Source organism: Diplotaxodon limnothrissa, linkage group LG19 (genome assembly GCF_057381915.1).
Source record: "Diplotaxodon limnothrissa isolate DT_005_m linkage group LG19, D_limnothrissa_male_GT1.1, whole genome shotgun sequence".
NCBI lineage: Eukaryota > Metazoa > Chordata > Actinopteri > Cichliformes > Cichlidae > Diplotaxodon > Diplotaxodon limnothrissa.
This window is the reverse complement of record NC_140614.1, coordinates 11862921-11888683: the sequence shown is the minus strand read 5'-3', so window position 1 is coordinate 11888683 and position 25763 is coordinate 11862921. Positions and strand designations below refer to the sequence as shown.

Sequence of the window (25763 nt, the reverse complement as noted above, 5' to 3'; positions counted from 1 at the left end):
CCGCATTTTGATCCGGGACGTACTCTGCATGAAAATAAGCGCTCACTCTTCCTGCTCAACAAATGACAAGGGCGGAGCCTTATACCACGTGATACAGAAGCTGTGCCGTGTGATGCTAAAATTAGCAGGGAAAAAACAACGGAGAGCACGTCAGGGATGACGAGAGAGTGACAGGAGAAAATCCGTCCCGGTCAACCACCCAAACATCAATAACGGGAACCTTATACAGCGCTTCCCTATACCCGTCGAACTCCCGCAGGCACAAAGAAATTATGGAGGCTATCACTTATCACCTGACCAAAGATATGGCTCCCATCAACACGGTGCAAAACGAGGGATTTAGGAAAATGATCAACACCCTAGACAAACGCTACACAGTGCCGTCCTGCAACTATTTTTCTATTGTTGCACTACCTGCTCTATACACGCAGCGTCGAGCAACGGTGGAGACGGAATTTCAAGCAGTACAACAACAAAACGTGAGACATTTGTTGTTTTTATGTTTATTTATTGTTTTTATGTTCAGTCTCAACTGTTACGAAGTTGATGTGCAATTAATAAATGCAATAAATATTTATACTGGAAAAGAGAATCGTGAGAGAATCGTGATCTCAATTCAAAGCCAAAAAATCGTGATTCTCATTTTATGCAAAATCGTGCAGCCCTAGTGAGAACGATGAAATGCTAACGGTCTGTTTCTACGCTGTTGATTCTGAGTAATACCCTAGAAGAATAGTAAGTGTTTGTTGCATTCTGGGCCATAATGAAAAGTCATTTTTTGGAGTGTCACAAGACGAGCTGTTGCACAACAGTCTTTGTCCACAGTCACACCCAGTGTAGACAAGCTTTCCCAGGAAAAGCATTCCTTAAACTGAGCTGTCAGCAGTGCGCTGCCATTCTAGATTTACCCTCCCTGGCTTCCACTCAGCTCATTGGCAGAAATGAAACGGTTCACTTGGCGGCACGATACTCTGGTTTTACAACACAGACACTGGGCAGGTCGTACTGGACTGTTTTAGTGATGAGTAAAACTTTTTCCATCTTAGCCCCGATTCAGATACCTCATCCTCAGGCGTCTGCCAGTGCTGAATATTGATTTGATACCAGAGTTAAATGAATCAGCTGGGTTCATCAATGTTCGGAAGAGACTGGGAATAAATCCTTATGTATAAGGCAAATGAAATGCGACAGACAGTGGGACAAAAATACATTAGAAACAAAAAGCTTATTCAGGTTATTTCTTTGGGTTGTTTCAGCTCAGTGTGAGAATGCAGAGTTTATGCAGCGAGGTGACCTGATGGGCTTGCGTTTCAACTTCAGCTTTAAAATTTTGTTCAGACTTCATTGTAAAAACTTATCAGCTGGGACTCTCATGACACCACCAAAAATGGAGGAGCTCTCTGAAACTATTGAGTGTGGCTGGAGAAAATGGTAAGTTCATGCAAGTAACTCCTGTCACTCCACGTACACTCTTTGGCTATCACTAAAAAACTTCGTAGGTTCCGATTTAATCCACAGGCAGCAATTTGCCGCTCACCGCCCGGGTGGGGAATACACATCTTTCCCTGGTGACCTGTGGTTGCCAGATGACCGCTAACCTGTCTCTAGTCCCGTGTGCCTAGTGTTTCAGCTCTCTTGCTAGCAACGCTGCTGCTGCTGTATGTTTAGTAAATGGATCAGCAATAGATCGTCTCATTGACACGGATCAGCTGCTCCGGCTTTCAGAGCCAGGATGGGAGCGATATCCGATCCAGTTATCAGGTTGCCGCTGCCCAATGAAAAACCCGACAGTCTGATGTGGGTCATTTAGAAGTAAATGTGTTCTGCATATGTTTTAATCATAGCTGTCTCTTCTGCCTTTCTCCTGCGCTCAAACCACCAAGTCTGTCCAGGCTTTGCTTTGAATTCTGTCAAGCCTTTAGTCGTCGCTGCACCCACTGTTTTTCATGCCACTCTTCTGAGCTGGCACCAGCTCCCTGTGCCAGAGGTAACTGACGGGACCTCTGGCACATGTTTAAAGGTTATTCTTGTAGATGTTTCTCTAAAGCACGACTGACCGAAGCTGTGCCGCTCACTGCTGACATTTTTCTGGCGTGTAGCAGAAAGTGGTGAATGCACGAAGCAGTCTGGGCAAAAATGTAAGCATTTGCAGAAGCTTGTCATGTTCAGTTGTTTCATTGACAAATGACTTGGCCTGCAGCTAAGTGGAGGTTCACGTTCTGCCCTTGCCTCCATCCAAAGCAATCAAAATGTAATAAAAAAACAAAGCTGACAAAGCCTTGTATCCATGTAGCCCAGATGAGTAATGAGACTTTAGAATGAAAGGCCACAAAGCCAAGTGCTCCAAGTGCATTATTAACACATTGTTAAGCACATTACTGGACACTTTGGTGCTGCGATATCATGGAGGATATCTCGGGGCACAGCAGTACCATATAGTCTCCTTTCGTGAAAGCACAGATTTAAAAACAAAAAATGTCCAGGTATTGTATGTGCAGGAGGATGTCCGTGTTTTTTTTTTTTTTTGTTTTTTTTTTAATAGATCACAGGATATAGATTTCCTTCAAAGCTGCATGACAGAAGAAGAAATAAAAAAGGGGTTTATCTCAGGTGACAGTGAAAGGACGGCGAGGGAACAGTGCTGAGTCACATGGTCACATCAAGCAGAGATGAAAGTCCCCCAAGCTTAACTCTCAGCTGAGTTTTGAAAAACTGGTCGGCATCATAAGAGGATTTAATGGGAAATGTGATAACGGTAAATCTGGATTGGATTATTGTTAAGATTAGTACACCCATTGAGAGGCAAATGAGTAGAAAAAGCTCTGTTGAGGTACAAGGCCCAAAAGTATTTGGACAGTTTGCCTTTATATTTTTGCCCGTGAGCACAGCGATTCTAAATCCCATCAGTTAAAATGAGATTGAAGTGCAGACTTTCAGCTTGAATTCCTGGGGTTTAATGAAAGAATTGCATAAATTGTTTAGGGATCCCCTGTAGTTTGTGGTTAACACGTGAAAGAGCCCCAGTTTGAAACTGGGAGGAGGCATACATCTCTGGGAGGGCATCAGTAAAAATCTGGCGAATCAAACATGCAGATCCATCTGCTGTGGTAACCTCTTGCAATTAAGGGAGCAGCTGTGAAAAGCTATTAACTGTTTAGGAATTACAGCCCCAACTTTCAGGGATCAAAAGGAGTTCAGATCATTTTAAATAGAGTGGCAGTTTTAATACTTGGATGAAAAACTGTTGTGTGCTTCCTCCCTTGAGAAGCTCTTCCTTCAGTGTTGTCTTCAGTAACTGAAAAGCTGCTCTGTTGGGTTGAGATCAGGTGACTGAATCTGAGCACAGACCTGCTCCACTGGCAGCCATACATGTTCCTCCCATAAGATTGTGTCCCTCATGTTTTACATGTGGCGTGCTTGATATACCTGATTGTAGCTTTGGCATGCTGTGGAAATAATAACTGCACAGAGGAGCCTTTAATTCAGTGGTGCTACACAGAGCATCGCAGCTAAAACGAGAGCTGTCTGTTTGCAGACCAACTGTTTGTTTAGTTTGGAGAAATCTTATAATTGTATGAATCTGACAGCAGCTGTCGACTGTCTCTACAAGTGATGTTTGCAGCATGCAGAGCTGAGTTTCAGCTGCTAATCATGATTTATTATTTATTTATTATCAATACAAAAAATATGCTGTCATAGATTAAACTGGGAGTATTTAAAGTAATTAGTTAACTGGTTTTCCCCGTCCAGTATGTGTGTATGTGAAGGACAACATGAGAGCATTTTAGGGACAAAGGTCAAAAAGTTGAGCGTCCGTGTTTAATGTGAAACAGATATTGTGTGTTTGTAACAATCTTCTGATTCAACTCATTACTAGTTACTGTGTGATGTGGCTGTTTGCCTGTCATGTCATTACAGTGTTTGCCTGAGGAGTTGCCTGTTAGTTTTATTGCCGGCAAAATATAGAGATGGAGAAATCAAGCTGTACACTCACTCACCGACAGTCCCTATAAATAATTATCAGTATAAGCTGGAAAGAGAGCAGTCATCTGTCACCTTTGCAGATGGTGCGTAGGCTGTATCTAAACCACCATGACATCACCTGGTAGTTTGTCAAGTCCTCTTTTGAGGTCCTAACTTCTGCGTTTTAGCCATCATATTCATGGCTCAGTCACAGCGAAGTAAAGCTTCCCTGCATTTATTATCTAGTTTATTTTTAAAAGGAAGCATAACTAACAAAATGAGCATCATTTTATAACATCAGTGAGCTCACAGTAGAGGCATTGCTGGAAATCAGTGACATGTCGGATTTTCACATACACTTTGTGCAGTCAGAGGATTTACTCCCTGCTGCCTGTTAGGAGCACACTGCTCTTACTTCAGTGATGTTAGTAAATTAGAAATGAGGTTCAGGAAGACTGTTTTTCTTTCCCTATATTTGTACCTCTGCCTCTTTAGTTGTATGTACATGAATGCTGGAGGGGCCTGCAGAAATGTTAGCGGGCCTCTAGCAGCTGCTGAACCACAGTGGAACCGACTGGGTCGGATCATTTGTTGTTAAAACGTATCATTTCTACCTTCGTATGGGTGACAGTTAGGGCTGCCACAAACGATTATTTTGATAGTCGACCAGTCACCGATTAATTTTGCGATTAGTCGACTAATCAGATCATCATCCATTGGAAGTAAAACGTACAGCTTATTGCACCAGCAGCATCTGCTCTTATATAACTATTATTAGCTTACAGCTTTAAGTGTTTAAGGTATGTGCTAACTAAAAATAAAGACAAGATGGTAGTTTATTAAATTTTAATGAAATTTGCAGATTGTTTCGGTGAAGTTTAATAAACTCCTTGCTATCTAAAATATAACAGGACACCTATATTCTCCAGCATCTCACACTTCTGATAATCAGCTGTCTGCTTGACATTTATTCAGCTGTGTAAAAACGTTAATCTCAGCCAAACCGATTTACTCAGGAACAAATAAAATACTGAAAAAAAAAAGCCAAACAATAACATTTTTAAGTTATCTAAGTGCCTTATATATCATGTTTAACCTGAGTAGCGAACGAGGGCGGTGGGTTTGAAGCCAGGAGTCCGGTGTTCTCACGGGCTCTAGTGAGCCTTGCCCTGGCTAGCTATCAAGCTAGTGAGTAACAGACGTCTCCGAAAACGTCGGAGCGCTTTTGAAAATATGTGGTGTCTTGATAAACTGAGCAGATATTTGAGATTTACACAGCTACATTCTCGCCTGAAAACATATTAAACGTTTATTTTGTGACCCAGAAAGAATAATAAGAGTAATATTAAAACTAACTAGCTGCTGCCATTGTTGGAAACTGAGCTGGGCTGCGCTATGAATTCTGGGACACAGCTTCTTCTTCTTCTTCTTCTTCTTCAGGGTTTAACGGCAGCTGGCATCCTTGTACATGCAATGCTGCCATCTTCTGTTTCAGTCCGTTATTACACTCTTAAATCCTACTACTTATTCCTGCGTCTTTTGTGATCTTACAAAGCTTCAAACGACGCGTCGACTATTAAATCAGTCGTTGACGATTGTGATAGTCGACTAATCGTGGCAGCCCTAGTTGACAGCACTGATGTGTCGGAGTGGACACAGCCGACTTTCTGTAAACAGGAGCTGAAACTGAGCTTTGATTTTTACATTCACATATGAAACTCTGCTGTACAGTTCACTAGACGCCAGCTTACAAAGGTCCTCTTTGGTGTGGAAACCTTTTAAATGTTTAAACAAACAGGGCAGCTGTTCATTTTAGCTTGCGTTTAATAGTGAAAGTTAATTCCCCCCCCCCCCCCCCCCCCCCCCCCCCCCGTACTGCTCACCGTCTTTTATCAGGATTAGTCTTTTTTAGTATAGATGACAAACGAGGAAATGAACAGGTTTTGTAAAATAACACAACAGACTCACTGCGAGCTGGGTGAACTCACAGCATTGAGTTCACTCTGCTCATAAACTTCGTCAAAGGCCCATAAACTCGTAGGTTGTAATAAATAACAGGCATTTTTTCTGTTTCACTGTCACTGCGATGATACCAACATCAGATAAGTCACTGTTTGTTCCTATTTAGGCACATGTATTGAGATTTCACCTGTGGTCTTTGTGGATCACATCAACAGCAGTTCTTTGTCTTTATTAATCAAACGATTTCTTGAGACACCTAAAAGGGCTGTATCGAAGCAATCGTGCTGTCTTGTCTCATTTTTTTTTTTTTAAATGTATTTTTGTGGGGGTTTTTTCTTGTTCCTTGGAAGCTTCAGCCTCACTCCTGTGGCTGTTTCCAGGGTAACCACATCCCCCTTCGAAATTTACCATGTCTGACATTGGATACTGTCCGTCTCCATGGCAACAAAGGCCCAGTTAAATATAAGATTTTGTGTCAAGTAAAGAGAAGTAAAGATGCAAATTTGAATTTCCTTGTGAATTTCTGCTCGTTTCAAAGCTTGAAGGCAGTGAGAGTGGCCTGTAGGCTTTACGCTCCGTGTTCGGTGGCTGATAAAGGTTTTTTTTAAAGACTTTGTCAGGAAGATCTTAAACCAGGCGAGATGTTGGTTGCCTAGAGCATGTCCGTGTTTTTCTATCGATCCATGTGGATAGAAGAGGCAGGCTTCATGTCGCTCCTGTCCTGCTCCTCTAATGGCTTTAGTGCTTAATCTCTGCCCAGCTCTACCCACCTGTCACTTTCTATCACACATGACTGCCTTTTCATTATGTTCCCCATGTCTGACACATTGAGACACAGCACCTGAGGACACAGGCAGCAGGTTTTCGCTCTGCTCTCTCAGACTTCTCTGTAGGCATTCGCTGAATGACAAGTTTTGAAATGTAAGACATGTTTTTGTTTGCCACAGAGCGCACATTCACGTGCACTTTGTTGGTCAGCAGAAAGAGAACCTTCCCCGCAGTCCATCATGTATTCATTTCTAAATGATCGTTTCAGCTTGATTTTGATTACTTCAGAATTGTGCAGATCTCAGCTTTGGGTTAATTGTTACAGATGCAGCACCCTCACACGAGGTCTGCCAAGCTTTTTACAACTGTAACGATTTCCCATTAGCACTTCTAATTAGAGGATTCATTAATGTGGTGTGTGACCAATCATAGTGAATAGAGGCAAGATTGAGCAGGCGGATGAAAAGATGCTCTGTAATGACACAAGACTTTGAAATTGTGTGTTTCCATGGGACAGATGTAGACTGACAGAGGCAGGCTGTGGGTCTCTGTCAGCTGCTGTGATTCACCCTCCAGCATCAAGCTGCAGGCTCATTTATTAATGGCTAAAACAATCCCCCTGTATGCTATGCTATTGTTTTATTAGCTTAACTTATTGCTTATTGAAGTTATACAGACAGAATATCAGCTGATAATCAGATGCCCTTGATTATCTTATCATTAAGTGTAAGCAGATGTTGTAGCAGTTTGCAGATCTGGAGGATTCACGTGTGTGACGTCCACTCCTGGGTGGATGTCACAGCAAATTCCCCTCAGTCTGCAAAGCTCAGAGAAATACAAAAAAGACGGTCCTAAGTTGGCATGTTAAAGACTACAATTCACGTCAGTGCTGTTGTTTACAAGCATGAACAAGTATGGCTGGTTTGGAAGGGAAACCCTTCCCAGAACGAACAGCAGCACCTTTGGAGAAAACCCAACACCTCATACCAGCTGTCAGCACGGTGGTGGAGGGCTGATGATTTAAGCACCTGACAGACCATGAACTCCTCTCTAGAGTCAGATGTGAGGCCAGCTGTCTGGCAGCTGGAGCTCGGCCTACACTGGTTGTAAAATGCCACTACAATAAATAAAATGCACAACAATAATGCAGTAAAATATAGAAAAATAAATAAAATGTCAATAACAAAAACAACAACGACTGTTAAAACCAAAATGTTTAGGTCAACGTGTGTTTAAAGCCAGACTATAAAAATGTGTCTTTAGTAACGATTTATGATGTTTGAGCGTTTGTGCAAATCTGATATCCAGAGTCTGGGACCTGCCACAGAGAGGGTCTGTCACCATGAGACTGAAGTTTAGACCAGGGTTAGTTAAGGTTAGTTTAACCTAAAGAGAGCTGCATGTAAATAACTGCTGGGTCGCCTCCACAGTTATATGAGAGAGCGATAAAGTCACTGATTGCTCCAGCTCGCTGCTGCTACACGTGGTTATACACCCTACTGAATTATGGGAAGTACATGGCTTAGAGTCCTGAATAAACTGCCAGGATGTGTTTGAAATGAGCTTAGAGTAGATTACTAGTTTGTGCATTTTAGGTTAAAGAAAGTGAAAAAGTTACTTAGACACCACAAGGTTAAACAAACCATCAAGAGAAAAAAGCAGTTTGGACGGCATGGGAAAGTTCTGAATGTCAACACGAGAACGAGCTCGATGGAAACATTTTTTACGTTTAATGTTCTTTGCTAAAAATGTGTTTTTGGCACCAGCACAGTCCTCTCGGTGCAGTTTGATTTGTTTCCAGTCTTTCAGTTACAGCTAAGTTTCTAAAAACACACATTTTGCAGCTTCTTAGCAGTAGAGCAACTTAGAGCAGTTTCCCAGTCAGCTTGTGTCTCCCAGCTCAGAGGGATCAATGGCAGGGCCGGCTCCATAGTCCAGTTCTCCTGTCCCCGCCCCTCATGCTCCCCTCTGTCAGTTTAGCTGCACATTTAATCACTGTGCTGCTCAATATAAGAAAAGAATTTAACTGCACGTGTGTTTCACTACACGAGGAAAAAATGCTGCTCGATTTAATGAAAGAAATCTGTCGGCACAACTCTGTGAGCTTAAACTGTAAAAAGATCTGTAGATTTACAGGAGCCCTTCTCAGTGCTCATTTTTCACTGTCCTGGAATTATAAAGCAGAAAGGTTTCGGTAATTCACCAAAAATACCCTGTTTTTTTTATTTATTTATTTACATTCATGGATTTTACTGTGGACACGCTATTAAAAACAAACCAAAACATAAATTTCTATTGGGGGGGTGGACAACTTCTGTCATTTGTTTTTCTGTCATTGTAGTGTGAAAGACTGTGGGGACGTCCTCGTCAGCAGGACGAGCAGTAAAACCTAAACTGAGAATACAGTTAGAAGACCAAAATCTGTGTCCTCCTTCACGTGTTGCAGAGATGTCCTGTGGGCCTCTTTGCCTCTTGGCCTTATGTTTAAAACCTGCAATTTATAGCATAGGCCCTAGTTGGGTTTTTATAGAAAAAAATATTATACTACTCATTAGAGCTGGGCGATATGAGATTTTTTCATATCACGATATGTTTTTTTCATTTCAGTCGATAACGATATCTATCACGATATAAGCCAAATAACTATATTTGTAAGATTTAAATGTGCCGTTGCTCACAAGTAAAATGTGAAATAATCAGCAGCTTGTTTTGATTTAAATATTTATTTCTCATAATAAGTTCAACAGGGTAGATGTACTTAAGGAACATGAGACTTTTTCAGATAAATAAAGGCAAATATTGCAAACTACACAAAAGGCAGCCGCTAAAGCGTTTAAGTTTCAAAATAGAACAAACGAAACAGACTAAATTGTCAATTCCACTTAGAAACAAAGTATTAATTCTAAAAATAAATCTTAGTTTGTTTTACAGAAGAACAGACAAAACTGACTAACTTTTGTCAATATCAAATAAACTGAGAACTAAAAGGAAATTCTCAATCTCTCCTTGTTGTATAGCTGAGCTTTTCAAACAGTTTTAACAGTTACTTTAGTCTGACAAAAGCCGAATGACGAATTAGCGCTTCCAGTCAGAGACTGAGGCTACGTCCACACGTACACGGGTATTTTTGAAAACAGAGATTTTCCGTTTTCTTTTTAAAAAATAATCCCGTCCACACATAAAGGCAGAAATGAAGGAAAACGCTGCTATGAACATGCCAAAGCAGCAGGTGGCGCTAGATTCCTAACCGTGCAGAAATGTTGGCCAATCAGAAGTCTAGAAGCCTCGGTGGGAAAAAGTAAACAAAGCTGCGGCATAGAAGCAGAACCGAGTCGTATGTGTGGACGGACAGTAACTGTGTGTATATGTAAGCATTTAAACACTGCAGAGAGTAGAATTAACAGTAACAGTATTGTAGAAATTCATTTCACCGAAACAATAACGTGGCGCACAGTGTGACGCATGCACCAGTTTATTGTATTTCCAGACTTGCTTTCGGCACATTTACAGTGCACGCTACTCTGTTTTTTGTCAGACTTGAAATAGCCGAAATACCTTCACACTACGGAACTTCTTTGGCTCTTCCGTTCGACAATCTCTCCGGCATTGGAACCATCATCTGTTTTCTCTTCGGTCACGCTCAGTTGATTTTTCTAGTCGGCACACTCATTTCCTCCATTACGCGCTGGCTGCTTCCCAAACAAACACACGTGCGGCTTGGCACTTGTGCTGTACATAACAAGTCACGCGACGTGACGCTGCGGCTGTGATTGGTTCGGCTCTGCGCTACTTAATTTGGATTGGCTGACCTTTTTTTTTTTTTTTTTTTTAAGAGGACAAGAGCGGCGAGGTCTATCGCGATAGCTTATTTTCTCTATCGAGTAAAAGTTATATCGCGATACATATCGTTATCGTTCTATCGCCCAGCTCTACTACTCATACATATCTATGTGATAAATACAGCACAATGAGCAATATGAGAGTATTTAAACACTAAAACACACATGGAGGTGAAGAGCAGCCTGATTTGTGCACATTTTAATATTTACAGTTGAATTGGTGATGATATTTTTTCAGATTTCTATAAATAAAAGTGGGCTGCACTGCTGCCTCGTCCCGTGACGAGAACATGCTCTGTTTGATTGGTGTTAGAGGATGATATCTCTGCTGTGGTGAGTGTAGAAGCAGGAGGTGTGAAGCACACAGAGTGTCCACGTCCTAAAAAGAGAAGGCAGCGTTTTTAAATCATTCAAAACTTATATTGACGTAAAAGAAATGAGATTCAAATTTGAAGCAATGAATTACCAAGGAGAGCAGGAGAAACGGCATCCTGCTGGGAGCCGTGCCGTCTGCAGCCTCCCACTGACAGTCGAGAGTTTTCTGCTGAGCTCTGTGTCGCTGTGGATGCAGAGAGCAGCAGGACTGGACTGTCTGCACTCAGCCAGGGTACAGCTCAGGTCAGCTTCAGTCTTTCTGAGTCATAAAATCTTTTACTTGGTATTCATCTCACAGAGCCTCTTATCTAGATTTTATTTTTAACTTCACACCAAAATGAACTGATGGCGGCAGGATGTGTAACTTCTACACTCTTTTCTTATGAGAGGACAGAAGACGCTGGATCCCAGTTCAAATGTGCGTCTACTCAGACCACTATCGTTAGAAGAACCCAGCATGGCAAATCTAAATATGGCCCAGTTCAGCAGATTAATAATAATAATAATAATGGATTGGATTTATATAGCGCTTTTCAAGGCACCCAAAGCGCTTTACAATACCACTATTTATTCACTCTCACATTCACACACTGGTGGAGGCAGCTACAGTTGTAGCCACAGCTGCCCTGGGGCAGACTGACAGAAGCGAGGCTGCCATATCGCGCCATCGGCCCCTCTGGCCAACACCAGTAGGCAAGTAGGGTAAAGTGTCTTGCCCAAGGACACAATGACCAGGACAGAGAGCCCAGGGATCGAACCAGCGACCTTCCGGTTACAGATGCGATTCCCAACCCCCTGAGCCACGGTCGCCCTTCTTCCAGATTAACTGGTGTTGGCACATATCATACCCCTAAGGTGCTTCATCTGAAGACCAGCGTGATAAAACCAACCTGAGCTGGAAAAAGAAGCCGATGCTAAACATCTGCACTTTCTCTGCTGGCCGCTCGAGGCTGGTTCCAAGACGAGTCGAGCTGCATAGTACAGCATGAAAAACCATGTTTACTGATTCGCTGGTGTGTGTGCTTACTTAGTGGCCCATGAAGTTTATGGGTACAGCTCAGTTACCCAAAAATGTGTTCAAAATACAGAGCACAAAACTGGTGAGTGACATCACACAGCGAGTAAAAGATAACGGGGGAAAAAACATGCACGCTGCATGGTTTGCTGTTTCCATAAACTGCATAACATGTCGGCGGCATGTGCTCAGTCCTGCCAGTGTGGCAGTGCTGCTCTGCATTCCTCAGCAACATCCCTCACAGCATACGGCTGCCACATGTTCCTTCAGCCGTCCTTGTCTGGAGTAGTTCCTCTTTGCGGACCTCAAATCTGATCCAGCAGACCACAGTGTAACAGATGAAATGGGATGTAGCAGCCTGTGTCCTGCCTCTGTGGGACCTAAATGTGATTACTGTAATAACCACCTGCGCTGTTGGATGTTTAATGGGATTATGTGAGTTTGTCTCATTAAAGCAGATTAAAACACAGGGGACTGACTCTTACATGTGTGTCGGTCTATTAAGCGGTCATATCCACTTACTGGTCATTAAGCAGCGAGAGTTTGGTGTTTCCACTTCATCAGTTTCCGCGCTCGTCTCCGCTGGTGTCCGTTATGTGCTAACGATTAAATCGAGCTAGGCAGCCTGCCGGCGTTTGTCCAGTGTTACACCAAGACTGCGTTTCTGCCGTCATTGTTGCTCATCTTTTCCTCATCGCCTCTCCTTGTCCTACAGTTGTCCGTTCCTGGCGCAGCAGTTGACTCCAGTCATCCCGGTCATAGGAGGTGTGCTGTTTCTGTTTGTGCTGGGGACGCTCCTGAGAACAAGCTTCAGTGACCCCGGAGTGCTGCCCAGGGCCAGCCCAGACGAGGCCGCCGACCTGGAGAGGCAGATAGGTAAACCCCCAAAACACTGGGATCAAAACCTGTTACTGAACTGAAGTTTGCATTTTTGTGCTACAATAAAGGGAGACCTATATTGATCACATCACACTGTTTAGTTATTATTTGATTAGATTATAGGTACATGAGCACGTGGCTCATGAGCATTCTGTGTGTGTAGTGTTTGTTTTCGGGAATCCAGCTCCGACTGACTGTAACAGCACTTTACATCCAGGATGAGATGAGTTCTTGGCGCTACTTTAACCAAATGGGCTTTGATGTAACGCTTACTCATAAATTATCTTTTGATAAGTTCCAAATCTAATTTGTCATATGAAAGATAAGACTGTTGATGCATTAGGAGATACTTGATATGAGGTAAGTGAATTACTGGCAGCAGAGCACAAGCATGAGTCAAAAAACAGCCAAGATTATTTTGAGATGTGGACCTGTTAATGAAATTTGTTGCTGTGTCACTGAGTGTTTTTTTTCCTGCTGTTTGATTCTATTTTGTCACCAAAGCAAACTGCAAAATCAGCTGATATGCGGGAAAAAAACCCCGCGTGCGTAATGTCGTATCGGTGCACAGATACTGAGGCGATGCATGTACGAGTGCATTACTACAAGCTAGTGCTAGGAGGCTGCTGGCAATGTTGAGAAACGTGGACAGCAGTTAAAAATGAAGGCCCACTTCGCTGTGAGCACGCCTAAAAGTGCTGCTTCTCCCATCTGAGAGACTTGGTGGCAGTAGCAAACGTTTGATTACACATCAAAGGTGATGGCAAGCTCTGAAGTCACTGAAATTAATTCTTTTTATTTAAATTAGAGCTGCTGAAGTTGTGCTTTGTAGCTTGATCCAAGCAAAATGTAAAGGGAGGCAACTGACCTGATCAGAAGTGAATTAGACAAAGATTGATGGAAGTCACTAAACTTGTCCAACGATGGTGGGAGTGTAGTCTGCTTCCTGAGGCTTCATTCAGAGAAGGAAAGGAAACAATCAAGGGTCCTCCAGACTGGAATTTGCACTGGAAACTGTATCCATTTTAGTCACTGACTCACTGATCTGTAAATGTGTCCAGCTGCTCTGTAGCTAAATGGATTACCACCACTTAACTGATGGTTTAACTTTGCAAAGCCTATTTTTAAAGCCTTCTTTAAAGTTCTGCTGTTTTTCTTTTCTTTTTTTGTTTTGTATTTGGAATGCAAAGCTCCCGTTTCCCAGCCATGGGTCTTTTTCCGTGCTTCAGGCCACTAGGGCCTCATTAAACAAACTCTGGACCGGCTTAATTAATCTCATTAGGAGACTTAAAAGCTTTTGGAGGGAAGGTACAGTACAGAGAGCTCGGAGCGGCGGGGCTGAGAAAGAGTTGTGCAGAAGTATGTTATGTTGGTATTCCAGAGGATAAACAAATGAAAGGCCGAAAATATGAAAAATGTTGACCCAAATACCTCTTTACCCCCTCTACCCCCACCCAACTGGCTTTTGTGCTGTGCATTTCCAAGCAGGCGGTCTCCAAACTGGAACCTCTTACTCACAGACTGATGATTGATGTCTGGCTGATTCTTTGTGCACAGGTTGTGAAATGGTTAGAGGCATGAAGCAGCATACGATAATTTTTTTTTGTTTTGGTATTCATTCCCATCATATTTAACTCTTCTTTGTAACCTGTAGATGCAGGATTTGCATGAATTAGGATAGGTTCAAACAATATTACAGTCAAATCTCTACGCGGGTCCCAAGTGAAAAAACGACAGACATGAGAATCATTAGCCGAAATGTCTTTCGGTCATTCACTAAGGTAACCTATGGGTGTATATTAAGATTGCTGTGCCACGAGAGTGTTCACCTTAATTTTTACGTTCCAGGATTGTAGTCTATATTCCATCCAATCCTCTGCATGACAGTAGATTAATAGGCTGCCTAATTATTGGTACCATTGTAGATCTTATTATGTGCAATTTGAAAGAACCTCACCTGTAATGGCATGAGGGTCTCACACACATGCACACGCTTCATACGTGGTAAAAACTTTGTTCAAATGTGTTTTCCATAGAGCTCCTGTCTCTTCTCACGCCTCCTGTTACTTTTTCCATTCAAACACTATCATCTCCTCCTCCTGGGTGCATGCTCTCACAGTTCTTTTTTTGGTTCTGGCGATGGCGTGGAAGCTTGATATGCAAGACATTAGCAGCCACATGTGTTAGCTCTTAACTTGATCATCCCTTTCAAGTCCCAGCAACAACTAGCCCAGCATGTGCCCGTCTCTTTCAGGCACTCTCATCTTCACAGCTGGGATTTAAGAGAGATTTAAAAAGCAAAAAAACAAAACCATTTTTGTCTAGTTTTCAGGTGTCAGTGAATTTCCACAGCCATGCTTTTGTCGTGCGCTCCTTCTTCAGTTCCTCCTCTCTTACTTGCAACACAACTCACTCCTGGCAGCTATATCTTCTGATTCAGACGGCTCTCATCTCTCTTCTTTTTTTTATTTTATTTCAAACCTAATATGTGCTTATGTAACTGTGCAGATATTCATAATAGCGAAGCAGCTTTGTGAGCAGGGGGAACTTCACATGCGCTGCCATAATGTAATGTCTCTGCTCCGCTCCAGGCCTGTTTCCCATGTGCTCAGGTGCTGCTTTGGTTTCTTTTTTTTCCTATAGCATTACTACAGCCAACTCTACATCCACCCTTATTTCTTTTTTTAACCATTTACTACATTTATGTTCAGTATCCACAGTACTACGCTGCTTTAGGATACATGAAATCAAACCTCTGCAAACGGCGCTGACTCAGTTTTATGAATGAGCAGAAATTGAGATGTTTTTGGAAATGGACACGTGTGTGTGTGTGTGTGTGTGTGTGTGTGTGTGTGTGTGTGTGTGTGTGTGAGAGAGAGAGAGAGAGAGAATCCCAGGTAAAACAAGGTGATGGTGTTGAGCACTAAAGTAACCAAAGCTAAAACGAATTGTGTTAACGGAAATATAAATCAGAACTAGATATTTCAGGAAATTTTGAATGCATTGCATGTTTTGTGTTCTGATTGCATATAGCGCCATAAATCCCTTACCTCATACATAAATAATGATGTTTTCAGGTTAAAGTACTGCAAGGGTCAAAAATGACACCGCTCTTATTGATCGGTTGGCTCAACACCAGAGGGGCAGATGTGTGTACGGTACGAGGCCTCTCAGCATCCCTGCATTCACGATGCTGATGCTCGACCTGTGATGCCATCGTCGTGAGCGGATATTCAGAGTGGTCGGCCTGGAGTTTTGCCTAAATTCCTGAATCAAATATGCGGCATGTTTGGACAAGCAGACATTTGAGAGTTATGAGACATAATGCAGTTTTTGTGATCCACATTCTCACTGTCCTGTCACTCTGCTTAGTGCAGTTAATCATTGGAGGAGGACGTCTGAGGTCAGGAAAGGCAGCACAGCTTGTTGTTTATCTCAACTTGAACTTGAGACAAGAGCTGATTTCTCTTCAGTTTGCTACATTTGACGTGTGTGCATGTCTGCCTGCCTGCCCAATATGTCAGGACTAGACGGGCTGGCATCAGTTCAGCTATCACATGCCAAATCCGAAAGACTCTCTGAAGCATTAATCAGAGGGAAGGATGGTCAGAGCTGCCGGTTTCCTTTTTCCCACTTAATGTGGTCCAGGCCAGTTGGTGAATGTCAGGACAGCCTCGCTGTTTTTCCAAAGCTACCAGCCAGACTCAAGGCCAGCAGAGGAAATAGATTTTGGAAGGCTTAAAGCGTGGACTGCTGGAGGAAGGATGGGGACATCAGTAGGGGATACAGCCACATTTAGTCTTTTCATCGCTGGGTGTTTGAAGGTAGAACCACATGAAATACATGATTTATTTTCCTTATCGCTGTACATATATCTCTCTGTGTATGGTCCTGTGATGTTCCTCGTGTCTGATTGACTAATTGATTATACAGGAGAAGAAAAAAGTTTGAAAGCACTCAGAAAACCGAATTGTGCTCAGTTTAATGGATGAAGTTATAAATGTTCCACTAAAGGCGGGATCCCTCAAGGATCCATTCTAGGTCCTTTTGTTCTTGATTAGGGATGGGTATCGTATAGGTTTATCCGATACCGGTGCCAAACCGGTACTTTTGAAACGGTGCCGGTGCTTAAACGGTGCTCAAACCGGTGCTTAAAGAATGGAGAACATAAAATTGATCCAAAAACCTCTCATGTTCAGCTGTTTTTTGTGAAAAGATAACAATGTTAGCCTTTTCTGCAGCTATGGGGCATATATGGTATCACTCTTGGCTGGAAGCAGTGCTTAAACAATGGAAAAAACACAAACTTTGTCCAAAAACCTCTCATGTTTAGCTGTTTTCCACTTTTTCTTTGGTCATTTTAGCCTTTTTGGCCAGGGTGAAGGGAGTATCTGCCATCAAACAAGAAGACAGCCGCATGTAACTATGATGATGTTTGCTAGTTCACCTTACATGCATTAATGTAATAACGTGGTTAGCCTACTCAATGTAAATTACACACGAACAACATTAAGCTACTCACGCAGAGAAGAACGGCTGCTACTGCTGCCATCATCATCAGTCATCATTTCTGCTACACTGGCAGGGCTAGGGGCCAGGACTCTACTCTTCGTGTTTTTGGGGGATGTTGCTAACTCCGGGTCCGATAACAGGCACCACACCCGCAGTAGATGCGCTCAGTGTGAGGTCTCGCAGCAAGCTATCAAATACGCCGCATTTCTCGGCTTTAAAAAAAAAACAAAACGCTATGCGTCGCCAGGTGTTTCATCGGATTTGAGGTGTTGCCTCCTTTGACAGTATCACAGTATCAGCTTAAAGCACTTGTTGCAGGCTGCTGAGTTTGCATCTTTTGCAGTGAAGTACAGCCAGACTTTGTAATCTGTAGCTCTGCTCTAAATAGGGCTGGGCGATATGGCCTAAAATCAATATCACGATAAATTGAGCAGTTAACCTCGATAACGATAAATGGACGATAACCACCCCAAGTGCCAAAAAAAAAAACAAACGTTTTTTTTTTCTTTTTCTTTTGATGGGGCTGTGGCAGGCAGCATAGTTCCTCCAGTTATTTTGATAATATTATTCCCCCTAGACCTATTCATTGCAATTATATTATTACCACTTTAAAGGACTGTAAAATGTCACTGAAAATAAATGAAGACAATAGTAGTAAGTACTTTTAGTGGTTAAGATTTATTAACTGAACTGAACTTGTGTTACCTTGACTTGACGCAACAGTCTTTTTGCAGAGTTTACATTTAACAATTTTTTGATCAATATCATCCTTGTTGAATCCAAAATGTTGCCAAACGATTGATGATGCATTTTTTTTGTTAACAACCATGTCCTCTTTTTTTTTTTTATTATGTTGCTCTTTGTTGTTTGCTTTCTCTTCTGTTTTTTTTTTTCTCCATACAGGTGACCCAGGTGTTTTTTTTTCTTTTTTCTTTCTTCTCTTTCTTCCCCCCCCCTTCTCACTGTCTCTTCTCCCCTTTGGTTTTCTTTCTCTCCCTCTCTTTCTTTCATTCTTTCTCCCTGTCCTATCCCCCAGTCATGTCTGTCCCGTTTGTAGCAACTGAAAATAAAATAAATTCATAATTATAATAAAGGTCAATCAAATGGACCAATATGGCAAGGCCATGATGATCCACTTGGTAAAATAAATCCGCTTGGCATCTTTCTTGGCCTTAAGACAACAATTCTGATGGCTAAAGATCCAAACGGGACACAAAAAACAACCATCTCCTCTTCCTCCTCCACCAGCTCTACCTCCGTCGCTGCTGCTTCAACATTTAAATCGTCCTCCATTTGTTCACCCGTGTCTCGTCTTGTTACAGGTAGTAGAGTCATGTGACTCCACCCCGTTAAGTCTGTAATGTAGCACAGCGTCTTAAAGGGACATGAACATCGCCAACCTGCACATGCCTTTTCTTTTTTTTTTAAATACCGAATTTACCGACATGGGCAAAATGACGTCGATGAGAGTCATAAATTTCGGTAACGATAAATTTTTGATATATCGCCCAGCCCTAGCTCTAAAAGAACGTACGTACCTGGGCCCGCCTACTATCCTGTTATCCTACGGAAACGTAAAATGATTGGCTAGAATCTAAAGTGTATCACAGCTCAGGAAAAAAAAAAAAAAGCACCGAAATGTGCGCTGCTTTTTGGTCTGGTTACTACCGTTTATGTCAGAACCGATACCGGTACCCATCCCTATTCTTGATACACATTTCACAGCTCGTTTTATCCTTCAGTAGTCAGTGTCGCTGTTATGCAGATGACACAGTTTTATCCGCCCGCGATCCTTCATAGGGAAATATCCAACACTTATCATTTCAAATTGGTTCACTCGATTTTAGTCAAAGCTGAGGTGCCTCCTGTTTCTCCACTGTGCTGTGTTGTTTCTATTTTTACACTTTATGTTCTTAGGTTGAAGCTTTATGCTTTGAGGTTGACGGCTCACACCCTGTAGTAGTCCACTACGACTGTTTGTAATAGCACAACAGGCCTAAAGTGTTCTGCAGTTATTAAACACGTTTCCTGTAATCTTATCACCAAACCCACATTATACTCTGCTCTCAAGTCTCTTCTGACTTGCACCCTGCTTTTAATTACTTTGTGTTTATTCTTTGCCTGCGCCTTTGGCAAAACCTTGATTTAGATGGCAAGCTCAAACACACACCCCATTACCAGAGAGAGACTAACTCGAGCCGTTCTCTATGAAGAGAGCCAGCTTAATCACATTAGATACAGCTTCCTTTGCCTGCAGTGATAAGACACTGCAAACATGCTCGTCGGATTTTTAACACCTCTTAGGTCTGCTGAGAGCATTTCATGTATTTTGGCTGGTAGCAAATTTTGAGACTGCACCACAAATAAGAGCTTTTATCCCTGAAATGATTTTTATGATCACGAGCTGCTTCTTGAGCATCATAAGATGTCTGACACGGCTCGTCTCTTCCCTTCTGGCGTATTTGGCCCTTCAATCCTGGCCATTGCACCGTTAAATGCCACTAAAAGCTGGAACTGATTTGAATTTGTTTGGTCATAGATGGTGAAGTCCACAGAGCAGTGTCGATGCTGACCCAGTCTTGACCGCTAACTCGCCAAATGTAAAAAGTGGGGATAAATGAGCCAGAATACACCAGAGGCTTTAGGAAGAGATCAGAGATGCTCTCGCAGTGACCTGCTGTATTGGGAGCTAGTTTAATTCATCCCGAAGCCTGGTTGGCTCTTTGAATTTCAAAATACCCCACGTCTGCCTGCAGTATTGCTGACACGTCTGCCCCGTCTCAAGGATGAATGAATAATACCTTGTTTTAAATTACGGTCTTCTCATCATTCACGCTCAGACTTAAGCCGCCGCACGCTTCACCTCCCTCTGCTCATTGGTGGCGAGCGCCCTCGATCACATTTGTGTTTGACTTCATTGTTATTGGCCTCATAAGTAATAAGGTTTGCAGCTAGTGGAAAGAGGCTCTGTTACAAAGCTTCACTTCAGCATCTGTGAATTACTTTTACATGGATCTCCTGATAAAGGAGGGACGTCATCAAAGAAAGAAAAGCTCAACAGGGTTCATCATCACACCGAGACACAGAGAAACTGTTCGGAGGCATGGGAAGGTGTGCAGACGGCTAATTGGGAAGAAACAGAACTGACCAAAGGTGTGAGCCACAGGTGCTGCCTGTGTTTAAATGTCGTCTGAAGTGACGGTTTCTACATGTGGCATCTGCGTGCAAAGACCCAGGGCAGTGTTATGTAACAAACACACAGGTTCATCCAAACCCTTGACAGTTTGTGTCATGATCAAGTGTGCTGTGGAGTCGTTTCACTGGGGCTGATGTAAAACCGCCATCTTCTCTAGTCTTTGTCTCCTCTGTGTCGAGGCTGCTGATGGCTCGTTCGCAGATCTACAGTGACGTGGACGTGAGGAGAAAGAGATGAGTCGATGACAGAGCTGCAGGGGACTCTAACAAAGGAGTGCACACAAATAGAGCCGTCACTGTAGAGCTGTTTCACTGAAGCTCACAGGAGAAAAGAGAAATAACAGACAGTGACAAACAAACTTGGCGTGGAGCCGTTACACTGGCCTGGATTGACCCTGTCCCCTTAGATACACTGTGCAGGCCGGACCACGTGCCTAAGAATGACTTTAGCACTAGTCTTTGCCTGGTCTTTCCCGGTGGTCTCGTTGTTCTCCGGTCAGGAGTCCTCGGTGAAGCAGCAGCAGTCTCCTTCCTAGTTGTCATATCTCACACAGGCAGAGGTCACATCTCTGCAGAATCGAGTCTTCATGGTCTTTCTTAGTTTACCTCGGAGACACAGTACATAGTCTAGAAGACTAACAGTCTTAGACCCACACAAGTATGCTCTCCACGGGTCTGTGTAGGTGGTCTCTGTTCCTCCCAGATTAGCTAAGATATCATAGGTGTGACTGTGAAAGGCTGCATGCACGTCAACCTCTCATTCTGGCAAACAGTTTGGATTGTTCTAGACCGAGCTTTGACGAAAGAATCCACTCTGAAAAGTTGTTAAAGAACATGGAACATGGAGTTCAGTTCCCTGAACAGAGACCACAGCAGTTGTATTACACACACACATACAGGGAGTGCAGAATTATTAGGCAAGTTGTATTTTTGAGGAATAATTTTATTATTGAACAACCATGTTCTCAATGAACCCAAAAAACTCATTAATATCAAAGCTGAATGTTTTTGGAAGTAGTTTTTAGGTTTTTTTTTAGTTTTAGCTATTTTAGGGGGATATCTGTGTGTGCAGGTGACTATTACTGTGCAGAATTATTAGGCAACTTCCTTTCCTTTGGCAAAAAGGAAAGGAAGTTGCCTAATGCACACCTGATGCACACCTGATATAGGGTGTTGATGTCATTAGACCACCCCCCTTCTCATTACAGAGATGCACATCACCTAATATGCTTAATTGGTAGTAGGCTTTCGAGCCTATACAGCTTGGAGTAAGACAACATGCATGAAGAGGATGATGTGGGCAAAATACTCATTTGCCTAAGAATTCTGCACTCCCTGTATGAAGCCTGAGTAAAAGCAGATTGGTGTGGCAAACAAAAATAAGCAGATGTTCCAGGAAAGGAGCTGGATGTTAGGTTTGAAATGCACTCGACAAACTTTGTGTCATTTTGTCAGTCCTGAACTGACGCTTTGCTGCTTTGGATGAAGGTGGAAAGTGTAATTACTAAATTATTATGTGTGAGGCTGTTTTTAAAGGAGTTCCATTTTGAAAAATATCCACTCGGTTTTAACTGTCTGACATGACAGTTTGACTTGATGTGCAGAAGGTGAACTTCACAAAGTCCAGAGTAGCTGCACTGAAGAGTCTTTTTATAACTGACTGAAGTACAGAGACTGTGTGAAAATAAATCATCAAAGCTTCATAAAAGCAAAAATGTCAAACTTGGATATTACATACACAAATCTTAACCGTTACTATTATCATTATTTAGCTTGATGAAGTCAAACCAGGATCACCACAGCGTGCTTGAATGTTCCAGAACTGCTTTTTGGTTAAATGGAAACAAAGCGCTGGTCCTACCTCGGTGTGCGCGGTGACCACAACAATGGCAGCGGCCATCATACCAGCAGCTGTTTCATAATAAAATCAAGTGTTAGGCTGTAGTTAGACCAAATATTTAACACCAGCTGATACTGATCCTTTAGAAACTGATCACAGACTCTGTTCTGCACTGGATTGTTGTTTTTAACTCGTTTGCTATAAAACTCATAGCAAACAGATGCAAATGTTTTTAAAAAGAGCTTTGTGTTTTAATACTGCTGAGACAAGCCTGTTTTTGCTATTTGAACGGGTTATATCATTGTTTTATTTGCACCTTTGTATTTCTTAGTTCTGTGCTGCACCTGGTTTTAGTTTTAAATTTTGGCTTTCAGTTAAAGAGGTGTGTGTGTGTGTGTGTGTGTGTGTGTGTGTGTGTGTGTGTGTGTGTGTGTGTGTGTGTGTGTGTGTGTTTTGTACCGGAGTTGTTTTCCAGCAGACCTTGTGCAGATTCCTCTTGCGTGTACACAACACGATGGCGATTAGATTCTCTTTATACCTCAGCAGGCAGCACCAAGCCCAGTTTGGCTGACATTGAATCCTCATTTAACTTTGAGTGTGAGGGTGTAAGTGGGCACACACTGTGTACGTGTGCATGCTTGTGTGTTGTGTTACATCACTTTCCAGTCTGCCTTATTATCTCGCTTCAAGCTCTTGGACCCGGCCTATCTCTCTGAGGGATCTCCCACTAGACACTGATGTAAGGCTAAGCTTCGGCTGCCCCGTCGGCCGAGTGTAAGAACGGCTTTGTTCAGCAGAAAAGCTGCTTTGAGTGTAGCGTGCACTGAATGTTGATGGGCTGCTTAAGGTGTGCATGCTGTCGATTTGCAGTAATAGTGGCGATTAAGGCCGGGCGGTGAGTAGATTGGCATCTGTGTGAAAACATGAAGAAGGATAAAACTTTATTTTATGGCACTTTTCAAAACTGTCACAGTAGCTGACAGTACTTTACAGAGCACAGGAAATCACATCAGGAAACCTGAGCAAGAAAATAATTAAAGAAAAAACTGTAACACTTGGAGTATTTCTTAGTGCCTGATGTTCCAGGTTCAGGGGTCAGAATAGATTTTGCCGGGGGTGTCGACTGCTGAGCTAGGTGCTGTGCCAGGTAGAGCAGAGCGATATGGCCAAAAATATTTATCACGATACATTTTTGAAAATTTGCGATAACAATATAATTGACACAAGACAAAATACTTTACTCCACAACTTTATTAGTGCAATAAACCTCTTTCAATATATTTTCACTTCAACAAGCAGCTGTATTATGTGCATTAAAGTAATATACAAATGTAACAGTGCAAATGCAAATTCCTTGCTGACAGTTTAACCAAAAGACATTTCCAGTGGAAACTGGCCGACATATCCTCAGCATAACAATGTATAATATCCACAACACTTAAAAAGAGCTTATACACACACAATACGGTAATATTACGGTATGTTGAAGCACAGCACGTATCGCTCCGCCTACGATAGCCGTAATGCTCCGACAATCCATCAAGCGGTGCGGCTTCGTAGCTTAGCAAAGTCGGACTAAAACATTTTGACAGATTTTCGAGCGCCGTGTACATAAAACCATTTCGAGGTCAGTAAACACAACCAGAATTCATACATAAGGCACACGGGATTATAAGGGGCACTGTCGACTTTACAGAAAATCAAAGGATTGATTTTTAAGTGTGCCGTATTTTCTGAAAAGCACGGTAATAACGACGGCCCGCTAGCATGCTCTACCAAAAATAGTGCTTTGTTGTGTATCTGACGGACGAAAGCTAAACCAGTTCCACACCACTGAAGCTGCAGCATTTTTACAAACCAGTTCTGGTTCATCAGTTTCATTCAACGATCCGGTTTCGCCCTTGTCATTCTCCGTCGCCGCCATGCTTTTCCGCCATGTGTGTATGAAAACAAAGGCACTGCACATACGCGTTTTACCCATATTCTATCGTAGTGATGGGATTTCTGGCTCTTTTTAGAGAACCGGCTCTTTCGGCTCCGAACCGGCTCTTCAGGTTGTTTTGTTGCTCTAATTAATTTATTATTAACAATAATATACAATTATGCACAAAAGGAATTACTAATGTTAAAAAAAGTGGTTTTATTTATATATGTTTATATAAAAATATATGTGGTGGCCCCTAGAGACAAAGCACGTACAAACTCCAAAACACATTTCTAGTGTTAACTGAACTTCAAAACAGAGCTACCTACATCACTTAAATTACACAGTTGAAAGCATGTGTGTATTGTTTGTGTATTTATACACAAGCACTCATATATATTCAAATAATTTTTTTAAAAAAAGTTCATTTACCGGTTACTACCACACACCAAATCCGGTCGTTGGTACTTGCTGGCTTGTGTAGCCACTAGGTAACAAAAGCTCAACACTGCGCCCAGCATCCTGGAGCACTTCTGTTGTGTTTTTATGTGTTTTGGAGTTTTTGCGTGCTGCTTTGTCTGTAGGGGCCACTGTAAATATACTTTTATTTATGCACTCCACATAAAATGAAATAAATAAATCGTATAATGCAAAAACCAACTAGTCACAGTTCAACTTTTAACTATTTAAATTTTCAGCTTTTTCCTTTTAAAACAAATTAAAAATGAAATAACACAAAACACTGCAAACCACAACACAATTAAATATAAATTAGAATATGAAAACAAAAAGAACATGCATATTCTCTGTCATATGGACCTGCATGAATAAACTTTCTGAATCCTTTATCATCTGCAACTGAAAATAGTTGTGGATGATTACTATACCTTTCTAATGTGACGATGTTGTCTCTGGCTCTCTTTCTTTCTCCCTCCCTCCCGCTCTGTTCCTGTGCTACTGCGAGTGTAACTACCGCCCCTCCCCCCTCTGTTCAGCCCAAAGCACAAGGCTCGCGTGCGGAGTGAAGCGGGAAAAAAGTGCAAGAGAGAGAGAGAGAACCCCACGGCTTGCGATAAGGAGCCGGCTCTAAGAGCCATTTCGTTCGCGACCGACACATCACTATTCTATCGTGATTAGGGATGGTATCGTTTAGGTTTTATCCGATACCGGTGCCAAATCGGTACTTTTGAAACGGTGCCGGTGCTCAAACCGGTGCTTAAAGAATGGAGAACACAAAATTGGTCCAAAAACCTCTCATATTCAGCTTGTTTTTTGTAAAAAGATAACAATGTTAGCCTTTTCTGCAGCTATGGGGCATATATGGTATCACTCTTGGCTGGAAGCAGTGCTTAAACAATGGAAAAAACACAAACTTTGTCCAAAAACCTCTTATGTTTAGCTGTTTCCCTCTTTTTCTTTGGTCATTTTAGCCTTTTTGGCCAGGGTGAAGGGAGTATCTGCCATCAAACAAGAAGACAGCCGCATGTAGCT

The 25763-nt window shown here is 42.3% G+C and overlaps 1 protein-coding gene across 2 annotated transcripts in view; it reads left to right on the top strand.

Annotated features, from left to right (window-relative positions):
* LOC146611832 (palmitoyltransferase ZDHHC14-like) overlaps positions 1–25763 on the top strand; it is a 58106-nt gene that overhangs the window by 8725 nt on the left and 23618 nt on the right. For both annotated transcript variants that reach the window (XM_085343583.1, XM_085343582.1), the window contains exon 3: positions 12638–12798. In XM_085343583.1, coding sequence (XP_085199709.1) covers positions 12638–12798 — 161 coding nt within the window. The remainder of the gene's footprint in view (positions 1–12637; positions 12799–25763) is intronic.